Genomic DNA, 15,040 nt, shown 5'->3' with positions numbered 1-15,040 from the left:
ACAACCTCTGAGGATGGTTGCCATAGATGCAGGCAAAACGTCAGGAGAGAATGCTTCTAGAACATGACCATATAGCCCAAAAAACCTACAACAACCCAGTCATTCCACCCATGAAAGCCTTCGACAATACACTGAACCACTCTATTCTGCTTTTGGTCACCAGTTCTGGGCAAAGCAATTCAAGAAGGATATTGACAAGATGGAAGGTTTCCAGAGATGGGCAACCAAAATGGTCAAATGTCTGGAAGCTATGAATTCTTATGAGGAGCAGCTTAAGGAGATTGATTTATTATTTAGCTGGGAGGAGATAATGTTAAGAGGGCCATGAGAGCCTGGAGGACCCAGCTAAGTTCTAGAGAGACAATTCCCCCACGGATATGGGTTCTGTGGTTACGGGGGTCTCATTGTACATCCATAACAGCTGGCATCCAATACACCTCTTCCTCTCTTTCTCTCTCCCTCCCTCCTCCCTTTCTTTCTGCCCAGGTTCGCCTGGGAGGCCAGGGCCGCCGGGGTTGCCAGGGATGCCGGGGCGCAGCATTGGCGTGGGCTACACCTTGGTGAAACACAGCCAGTCGGAGCAGATCCCTCCATGCCCCGTGGGGATGAGCAAGCTCTGGGAAGGCTACAGCTTGCTGTACGTGGAGGGCCAGGAGAAGGCGCACAACCAAGACCTGGGTGAGTGGATATGTGGATGGATGGTGCCATGCGCCAGTTGCCTGACAAAAGAACAGAAAGATTATGCTCAGACTGTTGTGCTGCACTAAACAGGGATGAGACATTAACTTCCAAACAAAAACAACAACAACAATGCAGTTTATTTATATTCCACTTTATCTCCCCGGAGGGACTCAGAGCAGATTTCAGTACATTCAAAGCCTTTTAACATAAACAACATACAGTACACAAAGATAAAGGCCTTCCCTGTTTTTCCATTTCTGGCGCCTGGAGGTGCTGTTGTTCCATTTTTCCATGCCAAAGGAGCCTGCTTGGCAGTAACCTTCTCCAATCTTTACTGGCATGTCTACATGTCTGCATGGGCCTTCTTTTTACCTTCTCGCTGGGAGGCAGTACCTATTGATCTACTCGCATTGCATGCTTTCGAACTGCTAGGTAGGCAGAAAGCTAGGACTGACAGTCGAGAGCACACCTCAACTCACGGCTTGAACTGTTGACCCTCTGGTCAGCAGTCTTTCCTGCAGCTAGTAATTTTAAACCGCTGTAATACCATGGCCCATAAGTTTACAATAGTAATATTATAATAACTTCATTTTTATATCCTGCCACCATCTCCCCGAAGGGACTTGGGGCAGCTTACATGGGACCAAGCCCAGCATAAACAAGGATTACAAGCCAAAATACAATTTAAAACATAGTAACATATAAAAAAGGTAACGGTTTCCCCTTGACATTAAGTCTAGTCGTGTTCGACTCTAGGGGCTGGTGCTTATCTCCATTTCTATGCTGAAGAGTTGGCATTGTCTGTAGACACCTCCAAGGTCATGTGGCCAGCATGACTGCATGGAGCATTGTTACCTTCCCACAGAAGCCGTACATATTGATCTACTCACATTTGCATGTTTATGAACTGCTAAGTTGGCCGAAGATGGGCCTGAAAATGGGAGCTCACCCTGTTCACCGGATTCGAACCATCGACCTTTTGGTCAGCAAGTTCAGCAGCTCCATGGTTTAACCCACTGTCACCAGGGGTACAATAACATATAAACCAGTGTTGCTCAACCTGGGGGTCAAGATCCCTGTGGGGGTCGCAAGGGGGTGTCAGAGGGGTCGCTAAAGGCCATCTGAAAATATAGTATTTTCTTTTGATCATGGGGGTTCTGTGCAGGAAGTTTGGCCCAATTCTATCATTGGTGGGGTTCAAAATGTTATTTCATTATGTGTGAACTATAAATCCCAGCTACTGCAACTCCCAAATGGCAAGATCTACTTTCCCCAAACCCCACCAGTGTTCACATTTGGGCATATTGAGTATTCATGTCAAGTTTGGTCCAGATCCATCATTGTTTGAGTCCACACTGCTTTCTAGATGCAGGTGAACTACATCTCAAAAAAATCAAGGTCAGTGTCCACCAGACCCTCCCAGTTTTTTCTCTTTGTCATGGGAGTTCTGTGTGCCAAGTTTGGTTCAATTCCATCGTTGGTGGTGTTCAGAATGCTCTTTGATTATAGGTGAACTATAAATCCCAGTAACTACAACTCCCAAGTGTCAAGGTCTATTTCCTCCAAACCCCATCTGTGTTCCTAGTTGGGCATATGGAATATTCGTGCCAAGTTTGGTCTTGTAAATTAGAATGGTAGGTAGGCACTGACCTTGCCATTTCGTTCCCTAAGGCTTTGCTGGCTCCTGCCTTCCCCGCTTCAGCACGATGCCCTTCATTTACTGCAACATCAACGCGGTCTGCTACTATGCCAGCCGCAACGACAAGTCCTACTGGCTTTCCACCACGGCTCCCATCCCCATGATGCCCGTCGGCAGCTTCCAGATTGCCCAGTACATCAGCCGCTGCTCCGTCTGCGAGGCCCCTTCCCAAGCGGTGGCCATCCACAGCCAAGGCAGCAACATCCCCCAGTGTCCCGAAGGTTGGCGCAGCCTCTGGATCGGCTACTCCTTCCTGATGGTAAGCTTCTGGGGGGACGGAGGGGCACGTGCTGTTACCCTGGGGCCATAGTCAATATGTTCTCATATAGTTGCATTCCATTAAAGCAAGGGTGGTCAACTGCATGGGGACTGAGGACAGAGCACTTCCCAGGTTTCCTCCTTCGTCCACAGTTCCAGATACTTCTGCCATCCTACTCAAAATGGCAATTAATTATAATTATAATTATAATTATTAATAACAACTGGAAAATATGACACGATATGAGGATTTAAAGATTGAACTGCAAAGACTCTGGCACAAGCCAGTCAAGGTGGTCCCAGCGGTTATCAACACACTGGGTGCAGTGCCTAAAGACCTTGGCCTGCACTTAAATACAATCAGCGCTGACAAGATTACCATCTGCCAGCTGCAAAAGGCCACCTTACTGGGATCTGCACACATCATTCGCATACATCACACAGTCCTAGACACTTAGGAAGTGTCCGACGTGTGATCCAATGCAACAGCCAGCAGGGTGTCTGCTGTGGACTCATCTTGTGATGTTTTAAATAATAATAATAATTACAGTTATGAAGTAGCAACGAAAATAATTTTCTGGTTGGGGGTTACCACAACATGAGGAACTGTATTAAGGGTTTCGGCATTAGGAAGGTTGAGAAACACTGGTTTAGATGGGGTATAATAGCGACATAAACAATGGTTAACATAACCATTGACTTTATAAATTGTATAATGGGATACTGCTGGAATTAATGGGAAAAGTGGGACACCAGGGTTGTGTGCCTTATTGGTGTCCATTCTGTGTGCTGGTATCAATCCTGACATTGATGGCGATTTTGACCCATTGCTTTTCCAGCACACGGCGGCCGGAGCCGAGGGGGGTGGCCAGTCGCTGGTCTCCCCGGGGTCCTGTTTGGAGGATTTCCGCGCCACCCCTTTCATCGAGTGCAATGGGGCCCGGGGCACTTGCCACTACTTCTCCAACAAGTACAGCTTCTGGCTGACGACGGTGGAACCGACCCAACAATTTGTGGAAGCTCCCGTCTCGGAGACGCTGAAGGCCGGGCAGCTCCGGATGCGGGTGAGCCGCTGCCAGGTCTGCATGAAGAACTTGTAGCCAAGGACCCGAACCCAGCCGAAGCCCACCTTCCTCCCCCAGGACTTTGGGGTCTTCTTTCTTCGAAGGCCGGAATCCTTTTATCTATCATCACAGAACATGGTGCTATACGTTTTCCCCTTCTCTCGTTCTTGTATTCATGGCTACCTCAGAGTCTTTTCTCTGCCTTCCGGGGTGCCACCTTTGTCCTCTTTTTAACACGCCGAACCACGTTTAATACAATCACCTGACTTCGGGAGAATGTTCTTCTCTCATACCTATCACCCTTTAGGACTTTATGGATTGAGACATTTGCAAAAAAAAAAATTCAGATGTTACTGAAGCTAAGAAAAAATAGTGCAGTAAGTAAGTACATGAGAGCGTTTGGTTCCATGGATGCCGGAATCAAGTCCAAGTCCCATTACTTGCCATAAAACGGTATCTTTATATGACACAGCCATAGTAAACCAAGGGGAAATGAGTGGTTTGAATCTACCAGCATTAGCTTCATGCAATTTTAGTATATATATATTTAAGATGCTACATTTGAACGTGCCCAGGATGAATTTGGGATGAAGACTCCAATTTTTTAAGATCACTTTTTGTGCCTTGATTAGCTTTCACGAGCTCTCTGCATTCCTTGTATTTTTAAAATTTTCTTATCTTGGACTTTCTGAGACAATTTACCTGCTTTAATGTTCTCTGAAATTGACTTAGATATCGCCTGTGGGGTAAGTATTACTCCCATGTGCTTAAAGGGCTGCTTTTTCTTCCCTTGGAATATTTTCTACATCATGCAATTCTAATCATTTGCAACCAGCAAGTGGGTTATACAAGAAACCTTGATTCGTGACTCAACGAATGTGCAAACTGTGACATAGGTATTGTCTAGAGTCCAGTTATGGGCAAACCAAGGCCTAGGGGCTAAATGTGGCCCCTTGGGCTCTTTTCTCAGGCTCTCCTCTCTCTCACCATCCTATCCTTCCTTCTCTCCTTCTTTCCCTTCCACTTTCTCCTTCCCTTCCAGCCTTTCATCTTTCCTTCCTTGTCTCTTTCCTTCCTCCTTTCCTTCCCTTACCTTCCTACCTTCCCATCCACCCTTTCGTCCTTCCTTCCCTCCCTTTTGTCTTTCCTTCCTTCTCTCTTTCCTTCCTCCTTCCCTTTCCTTCCACCCTTTCGTCCTTCCTTCCCTCCCTTTTGTCTTTCCTTCCTTTTCTCTTTCCTTCCTCCTTGCCTCGTTCCCTTCCTTCCTTCCCTCCCTCTTTATCCTTCCATCCTTCCCTTCCACCCATCCTTCCTTCCCTTTCCATGCTATCTCCTTCTTTCTCCTTCCTTCCTTCCTTCCTTCCTTCCTTCCTTCCTTCCTTTTCTCTTTCCTTCCTCCTTCCCTCATTCCCTTCCTTCCCTCCTTCTCCTTCCATTTCTCCCTTCCTTCTGTTTTCTTCCTCCTTCCTTTCCTTCCTCCATACCTCATTCCCTTCCTTCCCTCTTTCTCCTTCCATCCTTCCGTCCTTCCCTTTCCTCGCTCTCTCCTTCTTTCTTTCCTTCCTTCCTTTTTATCTTGCTTTCCTTTTTTTCCTTTATTCTTCCCTTCCTTCTATCCTTCTCTTCATCCCTTTTTTCCTTCCCTCTTTCCTCCCTCCTTCCCTCTCTCTCTCACCTTCTCCTTCCATCCTTCCCTTCCTAACTTTTGTCCTTCCTTCCTCCTTCCCTTCCACCATTTCATCCTTTCTTGCATCCTTCCCTTTTGTCTTTCCTTCCTTTCCTCTTTCCTCCCTCTTTCTCCTTCCATCCTTCCCTTTCTCCCTTTCTTCCTTCTCTGTTTTTTTCCTCCTTCCCTTCCTTCCTTCCATCACCGGGCAGCCAGTCCTCCTAGCAGGGAATGCTAGCATTCAGCTCCCAAGTTAGAAAGTTTGCCCATGCCTGGTCTAGACTTTATCAAGCTATTTAATAATAACCTGACATCATGTGGGGATGGCATTTCTCTGGAGTAGAGAACTTATACTAAGTAAATGCCGTAGTTCAACTCCTGAGATAAGGCCACAGAATTTTTTTGAGACTTCGCCTACCTTTCTAGCTTTCTCAGCTGAAAATACCAAGCAGATTGGGCTGCTGTGAGTTTTTCAGGTTGTATGGCCATGTTCCAGAAGCATTCTCTCCTGACATTTCTTCCACATCTATGGCAGGCATCCTCAGAGGTTGAGGGGTCTGTTGGGGACTAGGCAAGTGAGGTTTATATATCTGCGGAATGATGTCCAAGGTGGGGGAAAGAACTCTTGTCTGCTTGAGGCAAATGCGAATGTTGCAATCGGACACCTTGTTTAGTATTGAATAGCCTTGCAGCTTCAAAGCCTGGCTGCAAGACAGACAAGAGTTCTTTCTTGCAACCTGGACATTTCACTGATATATTAACCGCACTTGCCTAGTTTCCAACAGACCTCACAACCTCAGAGGGTGCCGGCCATACATGCAAGCAAAACGTCAGGAGAGAATGCTTCTGGAACATGGCCATACAGCCCAGAAAACTCACAGCAACCCAATGATTCCGGCCATGAAAGTCTTATCAACATACCAAGCAGATTGTTGGCATTTGAAATTTCAGAAATTTCCATAACCATTTGTAAGAGGCTTGAATTAGACACTGGAGAAGTTTAACTCCCCGCTTTGCAACTTTCTGAGCCCCGAATGAAAACTTTTGATTCCCAAGACAGAAGTCCCATTGCTTCTCTGAGGCTTCTGGAAGTTGTACATTTCTAATGGTAGGACAAACCTGGTGTGCACTGTATGTAAAATAAGAAATGTTAAAATATTGTTTACCAAGTTGTGCCCAACAAATGTGCAGATTCCCAGCCTGTAATATTCACATGTTAATATTCTGCCCTTGTCTCTCAGAGGTAGCCTTGAAACACCTGGTGCTTGATAGACTATTAAATAGCTTAGTATTATGTTGATGTTACATCCAGTAGTCATTAGATTTACTGCCGAAACAATGAGGTGCTTGGTTTTTGTTTGTTTGTTTTTACTTCTAGTCTGAGGCAGGAGAATTATTTTTGTAATGCACTGTCAAAAACATTTTACAAAACGTATTTCCACTGTTATTTTATCTCCCCAAAAAAGCCATAAAAGATCGGTACACCACGTTTGTGATTTATATTCTGTTTGTTCTCACATACGAAGCTGGCGGAGCCTTTTTGTATAAGATATTTAGTAAAGCTATTATACACAGAGAAGCCACTGAAATCCACAAGCATGTGGACAATTTCAATAAAAAGGAGGAAACCATGAAAATGAACACAATCTAGATAAAGGTTTCCCTTTGACATTAAGTCTAGATGTGTCCGACTCTGGGGGTTGGTGCTCATCTCCATTTCTAAGAAGAAGAGCCGGCGTTGTCCCTAGACACTTCCAAGGTCATGCGGCCAGCATGACTGCATGGAACACCATTACCTTCCCACCAAAGCTGTACCTATTGATCTACTCACATTTGCATGTTTTCGAACTGCTAGTTTGACAGAAGCTGGGGCTAACAGTGGGATCTCACCCTGCTCCCCGGATTCAAACAGCCAACCTTCTGGCTACCAGTATGAAAAAAAAACTCTTAAGATCTGGACAGTAAATAAAGAACAACACTCAGAAAACAAGGGAATTTCAGACAGGAAATGATCAGGGCCAGCCAACACCCTCCAACAAAAGGATTCCCCCAGGGCAGGAAGCAGCCAGACTTTGAAGCCAGAAGGCTATTCCATGCTAATGAAACTGGTAAATTGCAACTTGCTCCAGAAGCATTTTCTCCTGATGTTTTGCCCACATCTATGGCAGGCATCCTTAGAGGTTGTAACATCTGTTGGAAACTAGGCAAGTGAGGTTTACGTATCTGCGGAAAAATGTCCAGGGTGGGAGAAAGAACTCTTAGACAAGAGTTTTTTTCCCACCCTGGACATTGTTCCGCAGATATGTAAACCTCACTTGCCTAGTCTTGCAGCCAGGCTTTGAAGCTGCAAAGCTATTCCGTGCTAATCAAGCTGGCCAATTGCAACATTCACACTTGCCTCAAGTGGACAATAGTTCTTTCTCCCACCCTGGACATTATTCCACAGATATATAAACTTCACTTGCCTAGTTTCCAACAGACTTCACAAACTCTGAGGTTGCCATAGATGTGGGGAAAACATCAAGAGAGAATGCTTCTGGAACATGGCTAGACAGCCCAGAAAACTCACAGCAATCCATTATACATATTATTCAGATCTTCATTAAATAGGAAGCCCGTATTTTGGTAGATCGGGTTGTTGTAGGTTTTTTAGGGCTATATGGCCATGTTCTAGAGCAGTGGTTCTGAACCTGGGGTCCCCAGATGTTTTTGGCCTTCAACTCCCAGAAATCCTAACAGCTGGTAAACTGGCTGGGATTTCTGGGAATTGTAGGCCAAAAACTTCTGGGGACCCCAGGTTGAGAACCACAGTTCTAGAGGCATTCTCTCTGAGGGTGCTTGCCATAGATGCAGGCGAAACGTCAGGAGAGAATGCCGCTAGAACATGGCCACATAGCCCGAAAAAACCTACAACAACCCAGTGATTCTGGCCATGAAAGCCTTTGACAATACATTTCGGTAGATTCATTATAAACTTTGTTGAAATGTGACGATGACAATGTGACAGCAAGAGGAGTGTGAGAGTCAGGCTGGATCCACACGATCATATAATTCAGTTTCAGAATGCAGTGAACTGGATTATATGGCAATCTAAGGTCCAGCTTCAGTGAAGGAGGCGGTTTTCATTACAAGACCGATAACCTCCTTGGATTATTAGAATGGTTCTGATAATGCACAAAAACCCATGTTGACATATTTTTAAGAAATTTATTAGATGCACACATAAAGTGCTCTTACACAAGTAGGGAGAAAACTGTAAATGTTTAATTTAAAATAAATAATATACAATTATAACAAAAGTATTTTTTTCTTCTTTTTTTTTAACTCAGAAGCAAAACCAAAGTGAGTTTTAATAATGATTGGAACTATTAAGGGCAGGGTGAACGATGTCATGAGAAAGAGTGAGGCATCCTGCTTCAGGCTTATTGTGTGATGCGCCTTCCTTTCCCAGAAGTGGAAGAAAAAGATGGGGAAATTCGGGGGCGGCCCTCCACGTCCCCCATTCATTTGCGTATCTCCTAGAAACAGGAGGCAACGTTGCATCATTAAAGGAGTTCCTTTCATAGAAACGGCTGGGCTTCTTGGTTCCGGAAGTGTGGCGGCCGCACAAATGTGAAAACCTTTTACAAAACCATTATTATTAATTTTTTGCCTGATCTAACTGAGCTTTTAAGACGAGACAAAGACATTTATTCCTAGGGAACTGCCCACGCAAAGGGACCAGAGGCCACACGCTTCTTCGCCTCGACAACATGCTTTCAGCGTGAGCAGAACTATTGCATTATATACTACATCGAGGAATAACAACCGTCCAAAGGTCGATGCCTTTGAGGCGATTCTCAATAGAGTCTTTACTTCAATATCTTTTTTTTTGCTTTCATCTCCCCCCAAAAAGTCTCATTTACTTCGGACAAAATATATATATTTCTGGGGGGGAAATGCACAAGCCGGAGCCAGGATCTTTTCGCTTCCCGAAGGGTTCAGGTCTTGTGCTGTGTCGTCACTGTTCGTATGCAGGCACTTGGGGGCTGGAAAGGCTATGTGTGGTCTCAGTCACTATCAAAATGCTACACACGACACGGGTTGCGTGCCAAAAAGTCAGCGGAGGTGCCCTTCATACGCTCAGGATCTCAAACTCTTCTTCCAATTCAAACAGTTTATCGGTGGACTCAATAAGCTCTGTGGAAAGGGAGGGAAAGAGAAGGTTTCATGACAAGGCCCCATGTATATCTTTTTGCAGAAACCCATAAATTTCATCATATGGACCCCTATGTTGCTCTTCCAGAAGTCACCAGCCAATCCCTCTGCAATGCCAGAAATACAGCTTTATGGTGTAATGCAGTGTTACTGGGGGGTCGCTAAAGACCATCAGAAAATGGTTTTTTCTGTTGGCCATGAGGATTTTGTGTGGGAAGTTTGGCCCAATTCTATTGGTGGAGGGGTTCAGAATGCTCTTTGCTTGTAGGTGAACTCCCTCCCACCCCCACACCTCTCTCTGCCCGGAAGCTGTAGCTAATCCAACGCTCAGCAGCCAGACTACTAACGGGTGCTGGGTACAGGGAGCACACCACTCCGCTGTTACACCAGCTCCACTGGCTGCCAATTAGCTTCCGAGCACAATTCAAAGTGCTGGTGTTAACCTATAAAGCCCTAAATGACTCCGGCCCTCTTTACCTCTCCGAACGTATTCTCCCCTATGAACCATCAAGATTATTAAGATCGTCTGGAGAGGCCCTGCTCTCGGTCCCACCGGCCTCGCAAGCGCGTCTGGTGGGGACGAGGGACAGGGCCCTCTCGGTGGTGGCCCCTCGACTCTGGAACTCTCTCCCACTGGAAATCAGAACCACCCCTTCTATCCTGACATTTAGGAAACAGGTGAAGACTTGGATTATGGAGACAGGCATTCGACGAGTGAGCCAATACCCTGAGATATGGATGGAGGATGATGAGCAACGATTTTAGTGTGACGACTGACCATTATAGTTATTGATTGTAATTGCTGTTTTAATGTTTTACTGTAATATGTATTATGATGTTTTATTGATTGTATGTGATATTATAGTTGGAAACCGGTCTGAGTCCCTCAAGAGAGGTGAGAAGGTCGGTATACAAAACTTTTAAATAAATAAATAAAAATGTAATGTTTGTTTGTTTGTGGGATTAACATAACTCAAAAACCACAAGACAGAATGGACAACAAATTTGGACACAAGACACCTATCAGGCCAACGAGTGACCATCATTCATTTTAAGTCCCTTCCTCTGTGTTTTTCAGTGTGTTTTTAACTCATAACAACACACTGAAAAACACAGAGGAAGGGACTTAAAAAGCAAAAAAAAAAAACCCAAAAAATTGCATTACAACGCATGCACAAAACCACATATATACGCAAACACATATATACACACACATACACAAAACATATACACAGAAAGGGGGAAGGAAGGAGAGAAGGTGGGAGAGAAAGAAGGGTAGAGAAGGAAAGAGAGAAGGAGGGAGAGAAGGAAAGAAAGAAAGAAAGGATAGAGAAGGAAGGAAGTAGAGAAGGAGGAAGAGAAAGAAGGGTAGAGAAGGAAGGAAGGAGAGAAAGAGGGAAAGAAGGAGGGAAGGAGAGAAGGAAAGAATGAAAGAAATGAAAGAGGGACGGAAGGAGAGAAGGAACAAAAGAGAGAAAGAGGGAGGGAAGGAAGGAAGAAAAGAGACAAGGAAGGATGGAACCAAAGAGCAAAGGAAGCAAAAAAAAAAAAAAAGAAAGAAAGAAACAGGTAGAGAAGGAAGAAAGAAGAAGGGAAAGAAAAAAAGGGAAGGAAGGAGAGAGGGAGGGAAGGGTAGGAAAAAAGGAGAGAAAGAGAGGGGAGGGGGAAGGTTGGCCACAGCAAAGCCTGGCGGGTACAGCTAATGTGTGTGTGTGTGCGCGTGCGTGTGCATGTGTATAAATATGGTCGTGTCAGGAGAGAATTGAAAAACTGCAAGTCGCTTCTGGTGTGAGAGAATTGGCCGTCTGCAAGGACGAACATTACATTTTTATTTATATAGATTGTCCTCCCAACTCTGCTATAGGCCTGTGAAACGTGGACTGTCTACAGACATCAAATTCAATTCCTGGAACGATTCCATCAACACTGGTCCGAAAAATCCTACAAATCACTTGGGAAGACAGGCGAACAAATGTCTATAAATTTCTATAATTTTTGCGGATCAACAACTGATACCTGCTGGAAATGTGAAGCGCTCATCTTTAAAACGTATGCGCACATGGGACATTAAGAGACAGGATTTTAGCATAGAGGGCATTGTTGTCAAAGGTATTTTAAAAACTGGCATTTTAATGCACTGGATGGATCAGAACATGAATCACTGTGGGAGAGTGATGGGGTGGAGAAAACATTTGTCATGAGCATAAAAGCAATGACACTGGCACAGACCCTTCTGGCAAAGAGGATGAAAATGTTAAACTTACATAGTTGTCTGGACACTATATTTTCTAAAAATTGATTAAATAGAAAATTGTTTAGGTAATGGTCGCACCCCCTCTTTTTTCAGGGAAAATGATGTTGACTATTATGCGATGAAATACAGTAGTTCCATTGGAAAGGAGAAGAAAATGCCACCTCGTAAGGAGCAGTCCCGTACCTGCACCGGTAGTTGTCACTTCTGGCTTCGTAGGCGGTACAAAAGGAGGCCAGTGTGGTGGGTGCTTCTGAACCAGCTCAAACATTCGCAGACTCTGCTGTTTATGTATCTCCTGAAAAGGAAAATATTTGTAAAAGGGTCCTTGGGAAATGAAACAAATAAACACTCCGAGAGAATGTGGCAGCCATTTTTAGTAGGGGCATACTGTGTAAGCCTCTTTGCAGAGAGACTGCAAAGTCCTGCAAGGCTTATATCAGAAAACCTTATTACAAATGATGGCTTCCACTCTGCCTCGAGAGAACAAAAATGGCGGACCATATTCTTTGAGTTCCTTGTGTTGCTTCAGAACATTGTTTGGCTGGAAATGAAGGGAAGGGGGGGGGGAAAGGAGGGAGGGCCGTTTTTCTCTGTTTTGTGCAAGAAAGGGGTGGCTTCAAAGAACAGTTTCTCATCACTGCCTTCATGCTGAATCCCTATTAGAAGCAGGTTGAATTCCTAGAATCATAGAGTTGGAAGAGACCTCATGGGTCATCCAGTCCAGCCCCCTGCCAAGAAGCAGGAAAATTGCATTCAAAGCACCCCAACAGATGGACATACAGCCTCTGTTTAAAAGCTTCCATAGAAGGAGCCTCCACCAGACTTCGGGGCAGAGAGTTCCACTGTTGAACAGTTCTCACAGGAAGTTCTTGTCAGTGACATCAGCAGCACAGCAAAACAGGAACAGATCAATCACAGCCACCTAGACTATAAACTACTTTATTTTACTGCTATATACATTAGAAGCTACTTAACACTCAGCACATCTTAAACTTGCTTCTTTACCGTCTGATCGTAACATCATGAACCGAACGCTTCCACTGTTATCAGTACTAGTCCACACCTCCTGCATTCCAGAGTGATGTATGAGCGTCCATTTGTTCTACACACTTGATTTATGACCTCTCTAGGAATGCCGTTCCCTCCATGGTTCAGTTAACTCTTTCCACACAGGAATACATTACACTCGGCACATAGCTACTGTATTTTAAACATACATGCACACTTTGAAATATACATTATAAATTGCAAACAACTTCAACAGTTCTTCCTAATGTTCAGATGAAATCTCCTTTCTTGTAGTTTGAAGCCATTGTTCCATTGCGTCCTAGTCTCCAGGGAAGCAGAAAACAAGCTTGCTCCCTCCTCCCTATTACTTCTTCTCACAAATTTATACATGGCTATCATGTCTCCTCTCAGCCTTCTCTTCTTCAGGGTAAACATGCCCAACTATTTAAGCCACTCCTCATAGGGCTTGTTCTCCAGACCCTTGATCATTTTAGTCGCCCTCCTTTGGACATGTTCCAGCTTGTCAATATATCTCTTCAATTGTGGTGCCCAGAATTGGACACAGTATTCCAGGTGTGATCTAACCAAGGCAGAATAGAGCATGGGGAGCATGACTTCCCTAGATCTAGACACTATGCTCCTATTGATGCAGGCCAAAATCCCATTGGCTTTTTTTGCTGCCGCATCACATTGTTGGCTCATGTTTAACTTGCTGTGCACAAGGACCCCAAGATCTTTTTCACACGTGCTGCTCTCGAGCCAGGCATTGTCCCCCATTCTAAATCTTTGCATTTCATTTTTTCTGCCAAAGTGGAGTATCTTGCATTTGTCCCCATTGAACTTCATTTTGTTAGTTTTGGCCCATCTCTCTAATCTGTTAAGATTGCTCTTCTTTTTTTTTCCAGGCCACTTTCTCATTTTTTATCCTGACTTATATCCCCTTTCCCGTCTCTATTTATACAGATGTGCACATTTTAAGATAAGTCACTAAACTAGAGGAAGAGCCCTACTTTTGTGTGTGTGTGAGAGAGAGAGAGAGAGAAGCAACTTGAGAAACTGCAAGTCGCTTCTGGTGTGAGAGAATTGATCTTCTGTAATGACGTTGCCCAGGGGCCGCCCTGATGTGTTACCATCCCTATGGGAGGCTTCTCTCATATCCTCACATGGGACGCTGGAGCTGACGGATGGGAGCTCACCTCACCCCCTGGATTCGAACCACCAACCTTTTGGTCTGCAGTTCTGCTGGTACAAGAGTTTAACCCATTGCACCACCTACTGATTATAAGCCCTACTGATAAGGCAGAAATTGGGAGAAAAGGTATGCTATAAACAAAGCAAAATATGTTCCAGACAGTAGCTTTGTGCACTTACGCTCTTATGAGTAAGATGCACATACTGATGAATCTGTGGCAGGCATCACAGTGCTAAGTAAGCCATATATCAGCTGGCTACACATTCAGGCTACTTTCACCACAAGACTACAAACAAATGGCTTCCTAAATAGAAAAGAACCAATAAAATAATCCCTCTAAGGCTAATATTCTATACATCCAGTCTGCAACTGAAGTGTACAGTCAGGCGCAGCATGCACATTTATACTATAAGAGATTTCCTACCACTTACCTTTTGCACAAGGCTACACCAGTTATCAAAGTCTGTTTCTTCTTTACAAAAGAATCCCTGTGAACGTAGAGGCAATATTTGAAAACAATTATTGGAATCAAACACGCCACCAGATCAGATTGTTTAATGAGGAAGAAAATAATAGGACCACCCTGTCTTCTTAGTTTTCAAATCACTTTGAATAGGGAGGGTGCTATGATCACAGTTCCTTCCCTTGGTCAGGTAAGTTCTCCAACACATGTCGAGAGGTGGCTTTCAACCTCAACAGGAACCCAAGCCAAATAGACACCAAAATTAAGGCTAAACAAAGGGGGAAATAGCTCTGGCTCACCAACCCCCCCCCCCCCCCACTCTTAATTCCTTGTTTCTGGAGGCTCACATGAAACCAGCCCAATTATCCCCTATATTTATAGGGAGGAATGTGCAGAGGAAAGAAGCGCCAGACTCCACCGAGTGTGGATGACATGGAGCACTGACATCACTGATAACCATTTTTTATTTTTTATTTATTTACATTATTTACATTCCGCCCTTCTCACCCCGCAGGGGACTCGGGGCGGATTATAATGTACATATACATGGCAAACATT

At 44.5% G+C, this 15,040-nt stretch overlaps 2 protein-coding genes across 4 annotated transcripts in view; one reads left to right on the top strand and one right to left on the bottom strand.

Annotated features, from left to right (window-relative positions):
* Positions 1 to 4,787, top strand: part of COL4A6 (collagen type IV alpha 6 chain) — a 207,059-nt gene extending 202,272 nt beyond the window's left edge. Inside the window, exons 44-46 of the mRNA XM_067471575.1 lie at positions 487 to 678; positions 2,353 to 2,639; positions 3,478 to 4,787. Of these exons, the coding sequence (XP_067327676.1) occupies positions 487 to 678; positions 2,353 to 2,639; positions 3,478 to 3,738 (740 nt within the window). The 3' untranslated portion in view covers positions 3,739 to 4,787. The remainder of the gene's footprint in view (positions 1 to 486; positions 679 to 2,352; positions 2,640 to 3,477) is intronic.
* Positions 4,788 to 8,561: 3,774 nt separating this feature from the next.
* Positions 8,562 to 15,040, bottom strand: part of ATG4A (autophagy related 4A cysteine peptidase) — a 30,242-nt gene continuing 23,763 nt past the window's right edge. For all 3 annotated transcript variants that reach the window (XM_060756214.2, XM_060756215.2, XM_067471574.1), the window contains 3 exons: positions 14,451 to 14,507; positions 12,003 to 12,114; positions 8,562 to 9,547 (listed from right to left, as the gene is read on the bottom strand). In XM_060756214.2, coding sequence (XP_060612197.2) covers positions 9,483 to 9,547; positions 12,003 to 12,114; positions 14,451 to 14,507 — 234 coding nt within the window. In that variant the 3' untranslated portion in view covers positions 8,562 to 9,482. The remainder of the gene's footprint in view (positions 9,548 to 12,002; positions 12,115 to 14,450; positions 14,508 to 15,040) is intronic.

Source organism: Anolis sagrei, chromosome 10, assembly GCF_037176765.1.
Source record: "Anolis sagrei isolate rAnoSag1 chromosome 10, rAnoSag1.mat, whole genome shotgun sequence".
Lineage (NCBI taxonomy): Eukaryota > Metazoa > Chordata > Lepidosauria > Squamata > Dactyloidae > Anolis > Anolis sagrei.
The sequence above is the reverse complement of the archived record's forward strand: the minus strand, read 5'-3'. Positions and strand labels throughout refer to the sequence as shown.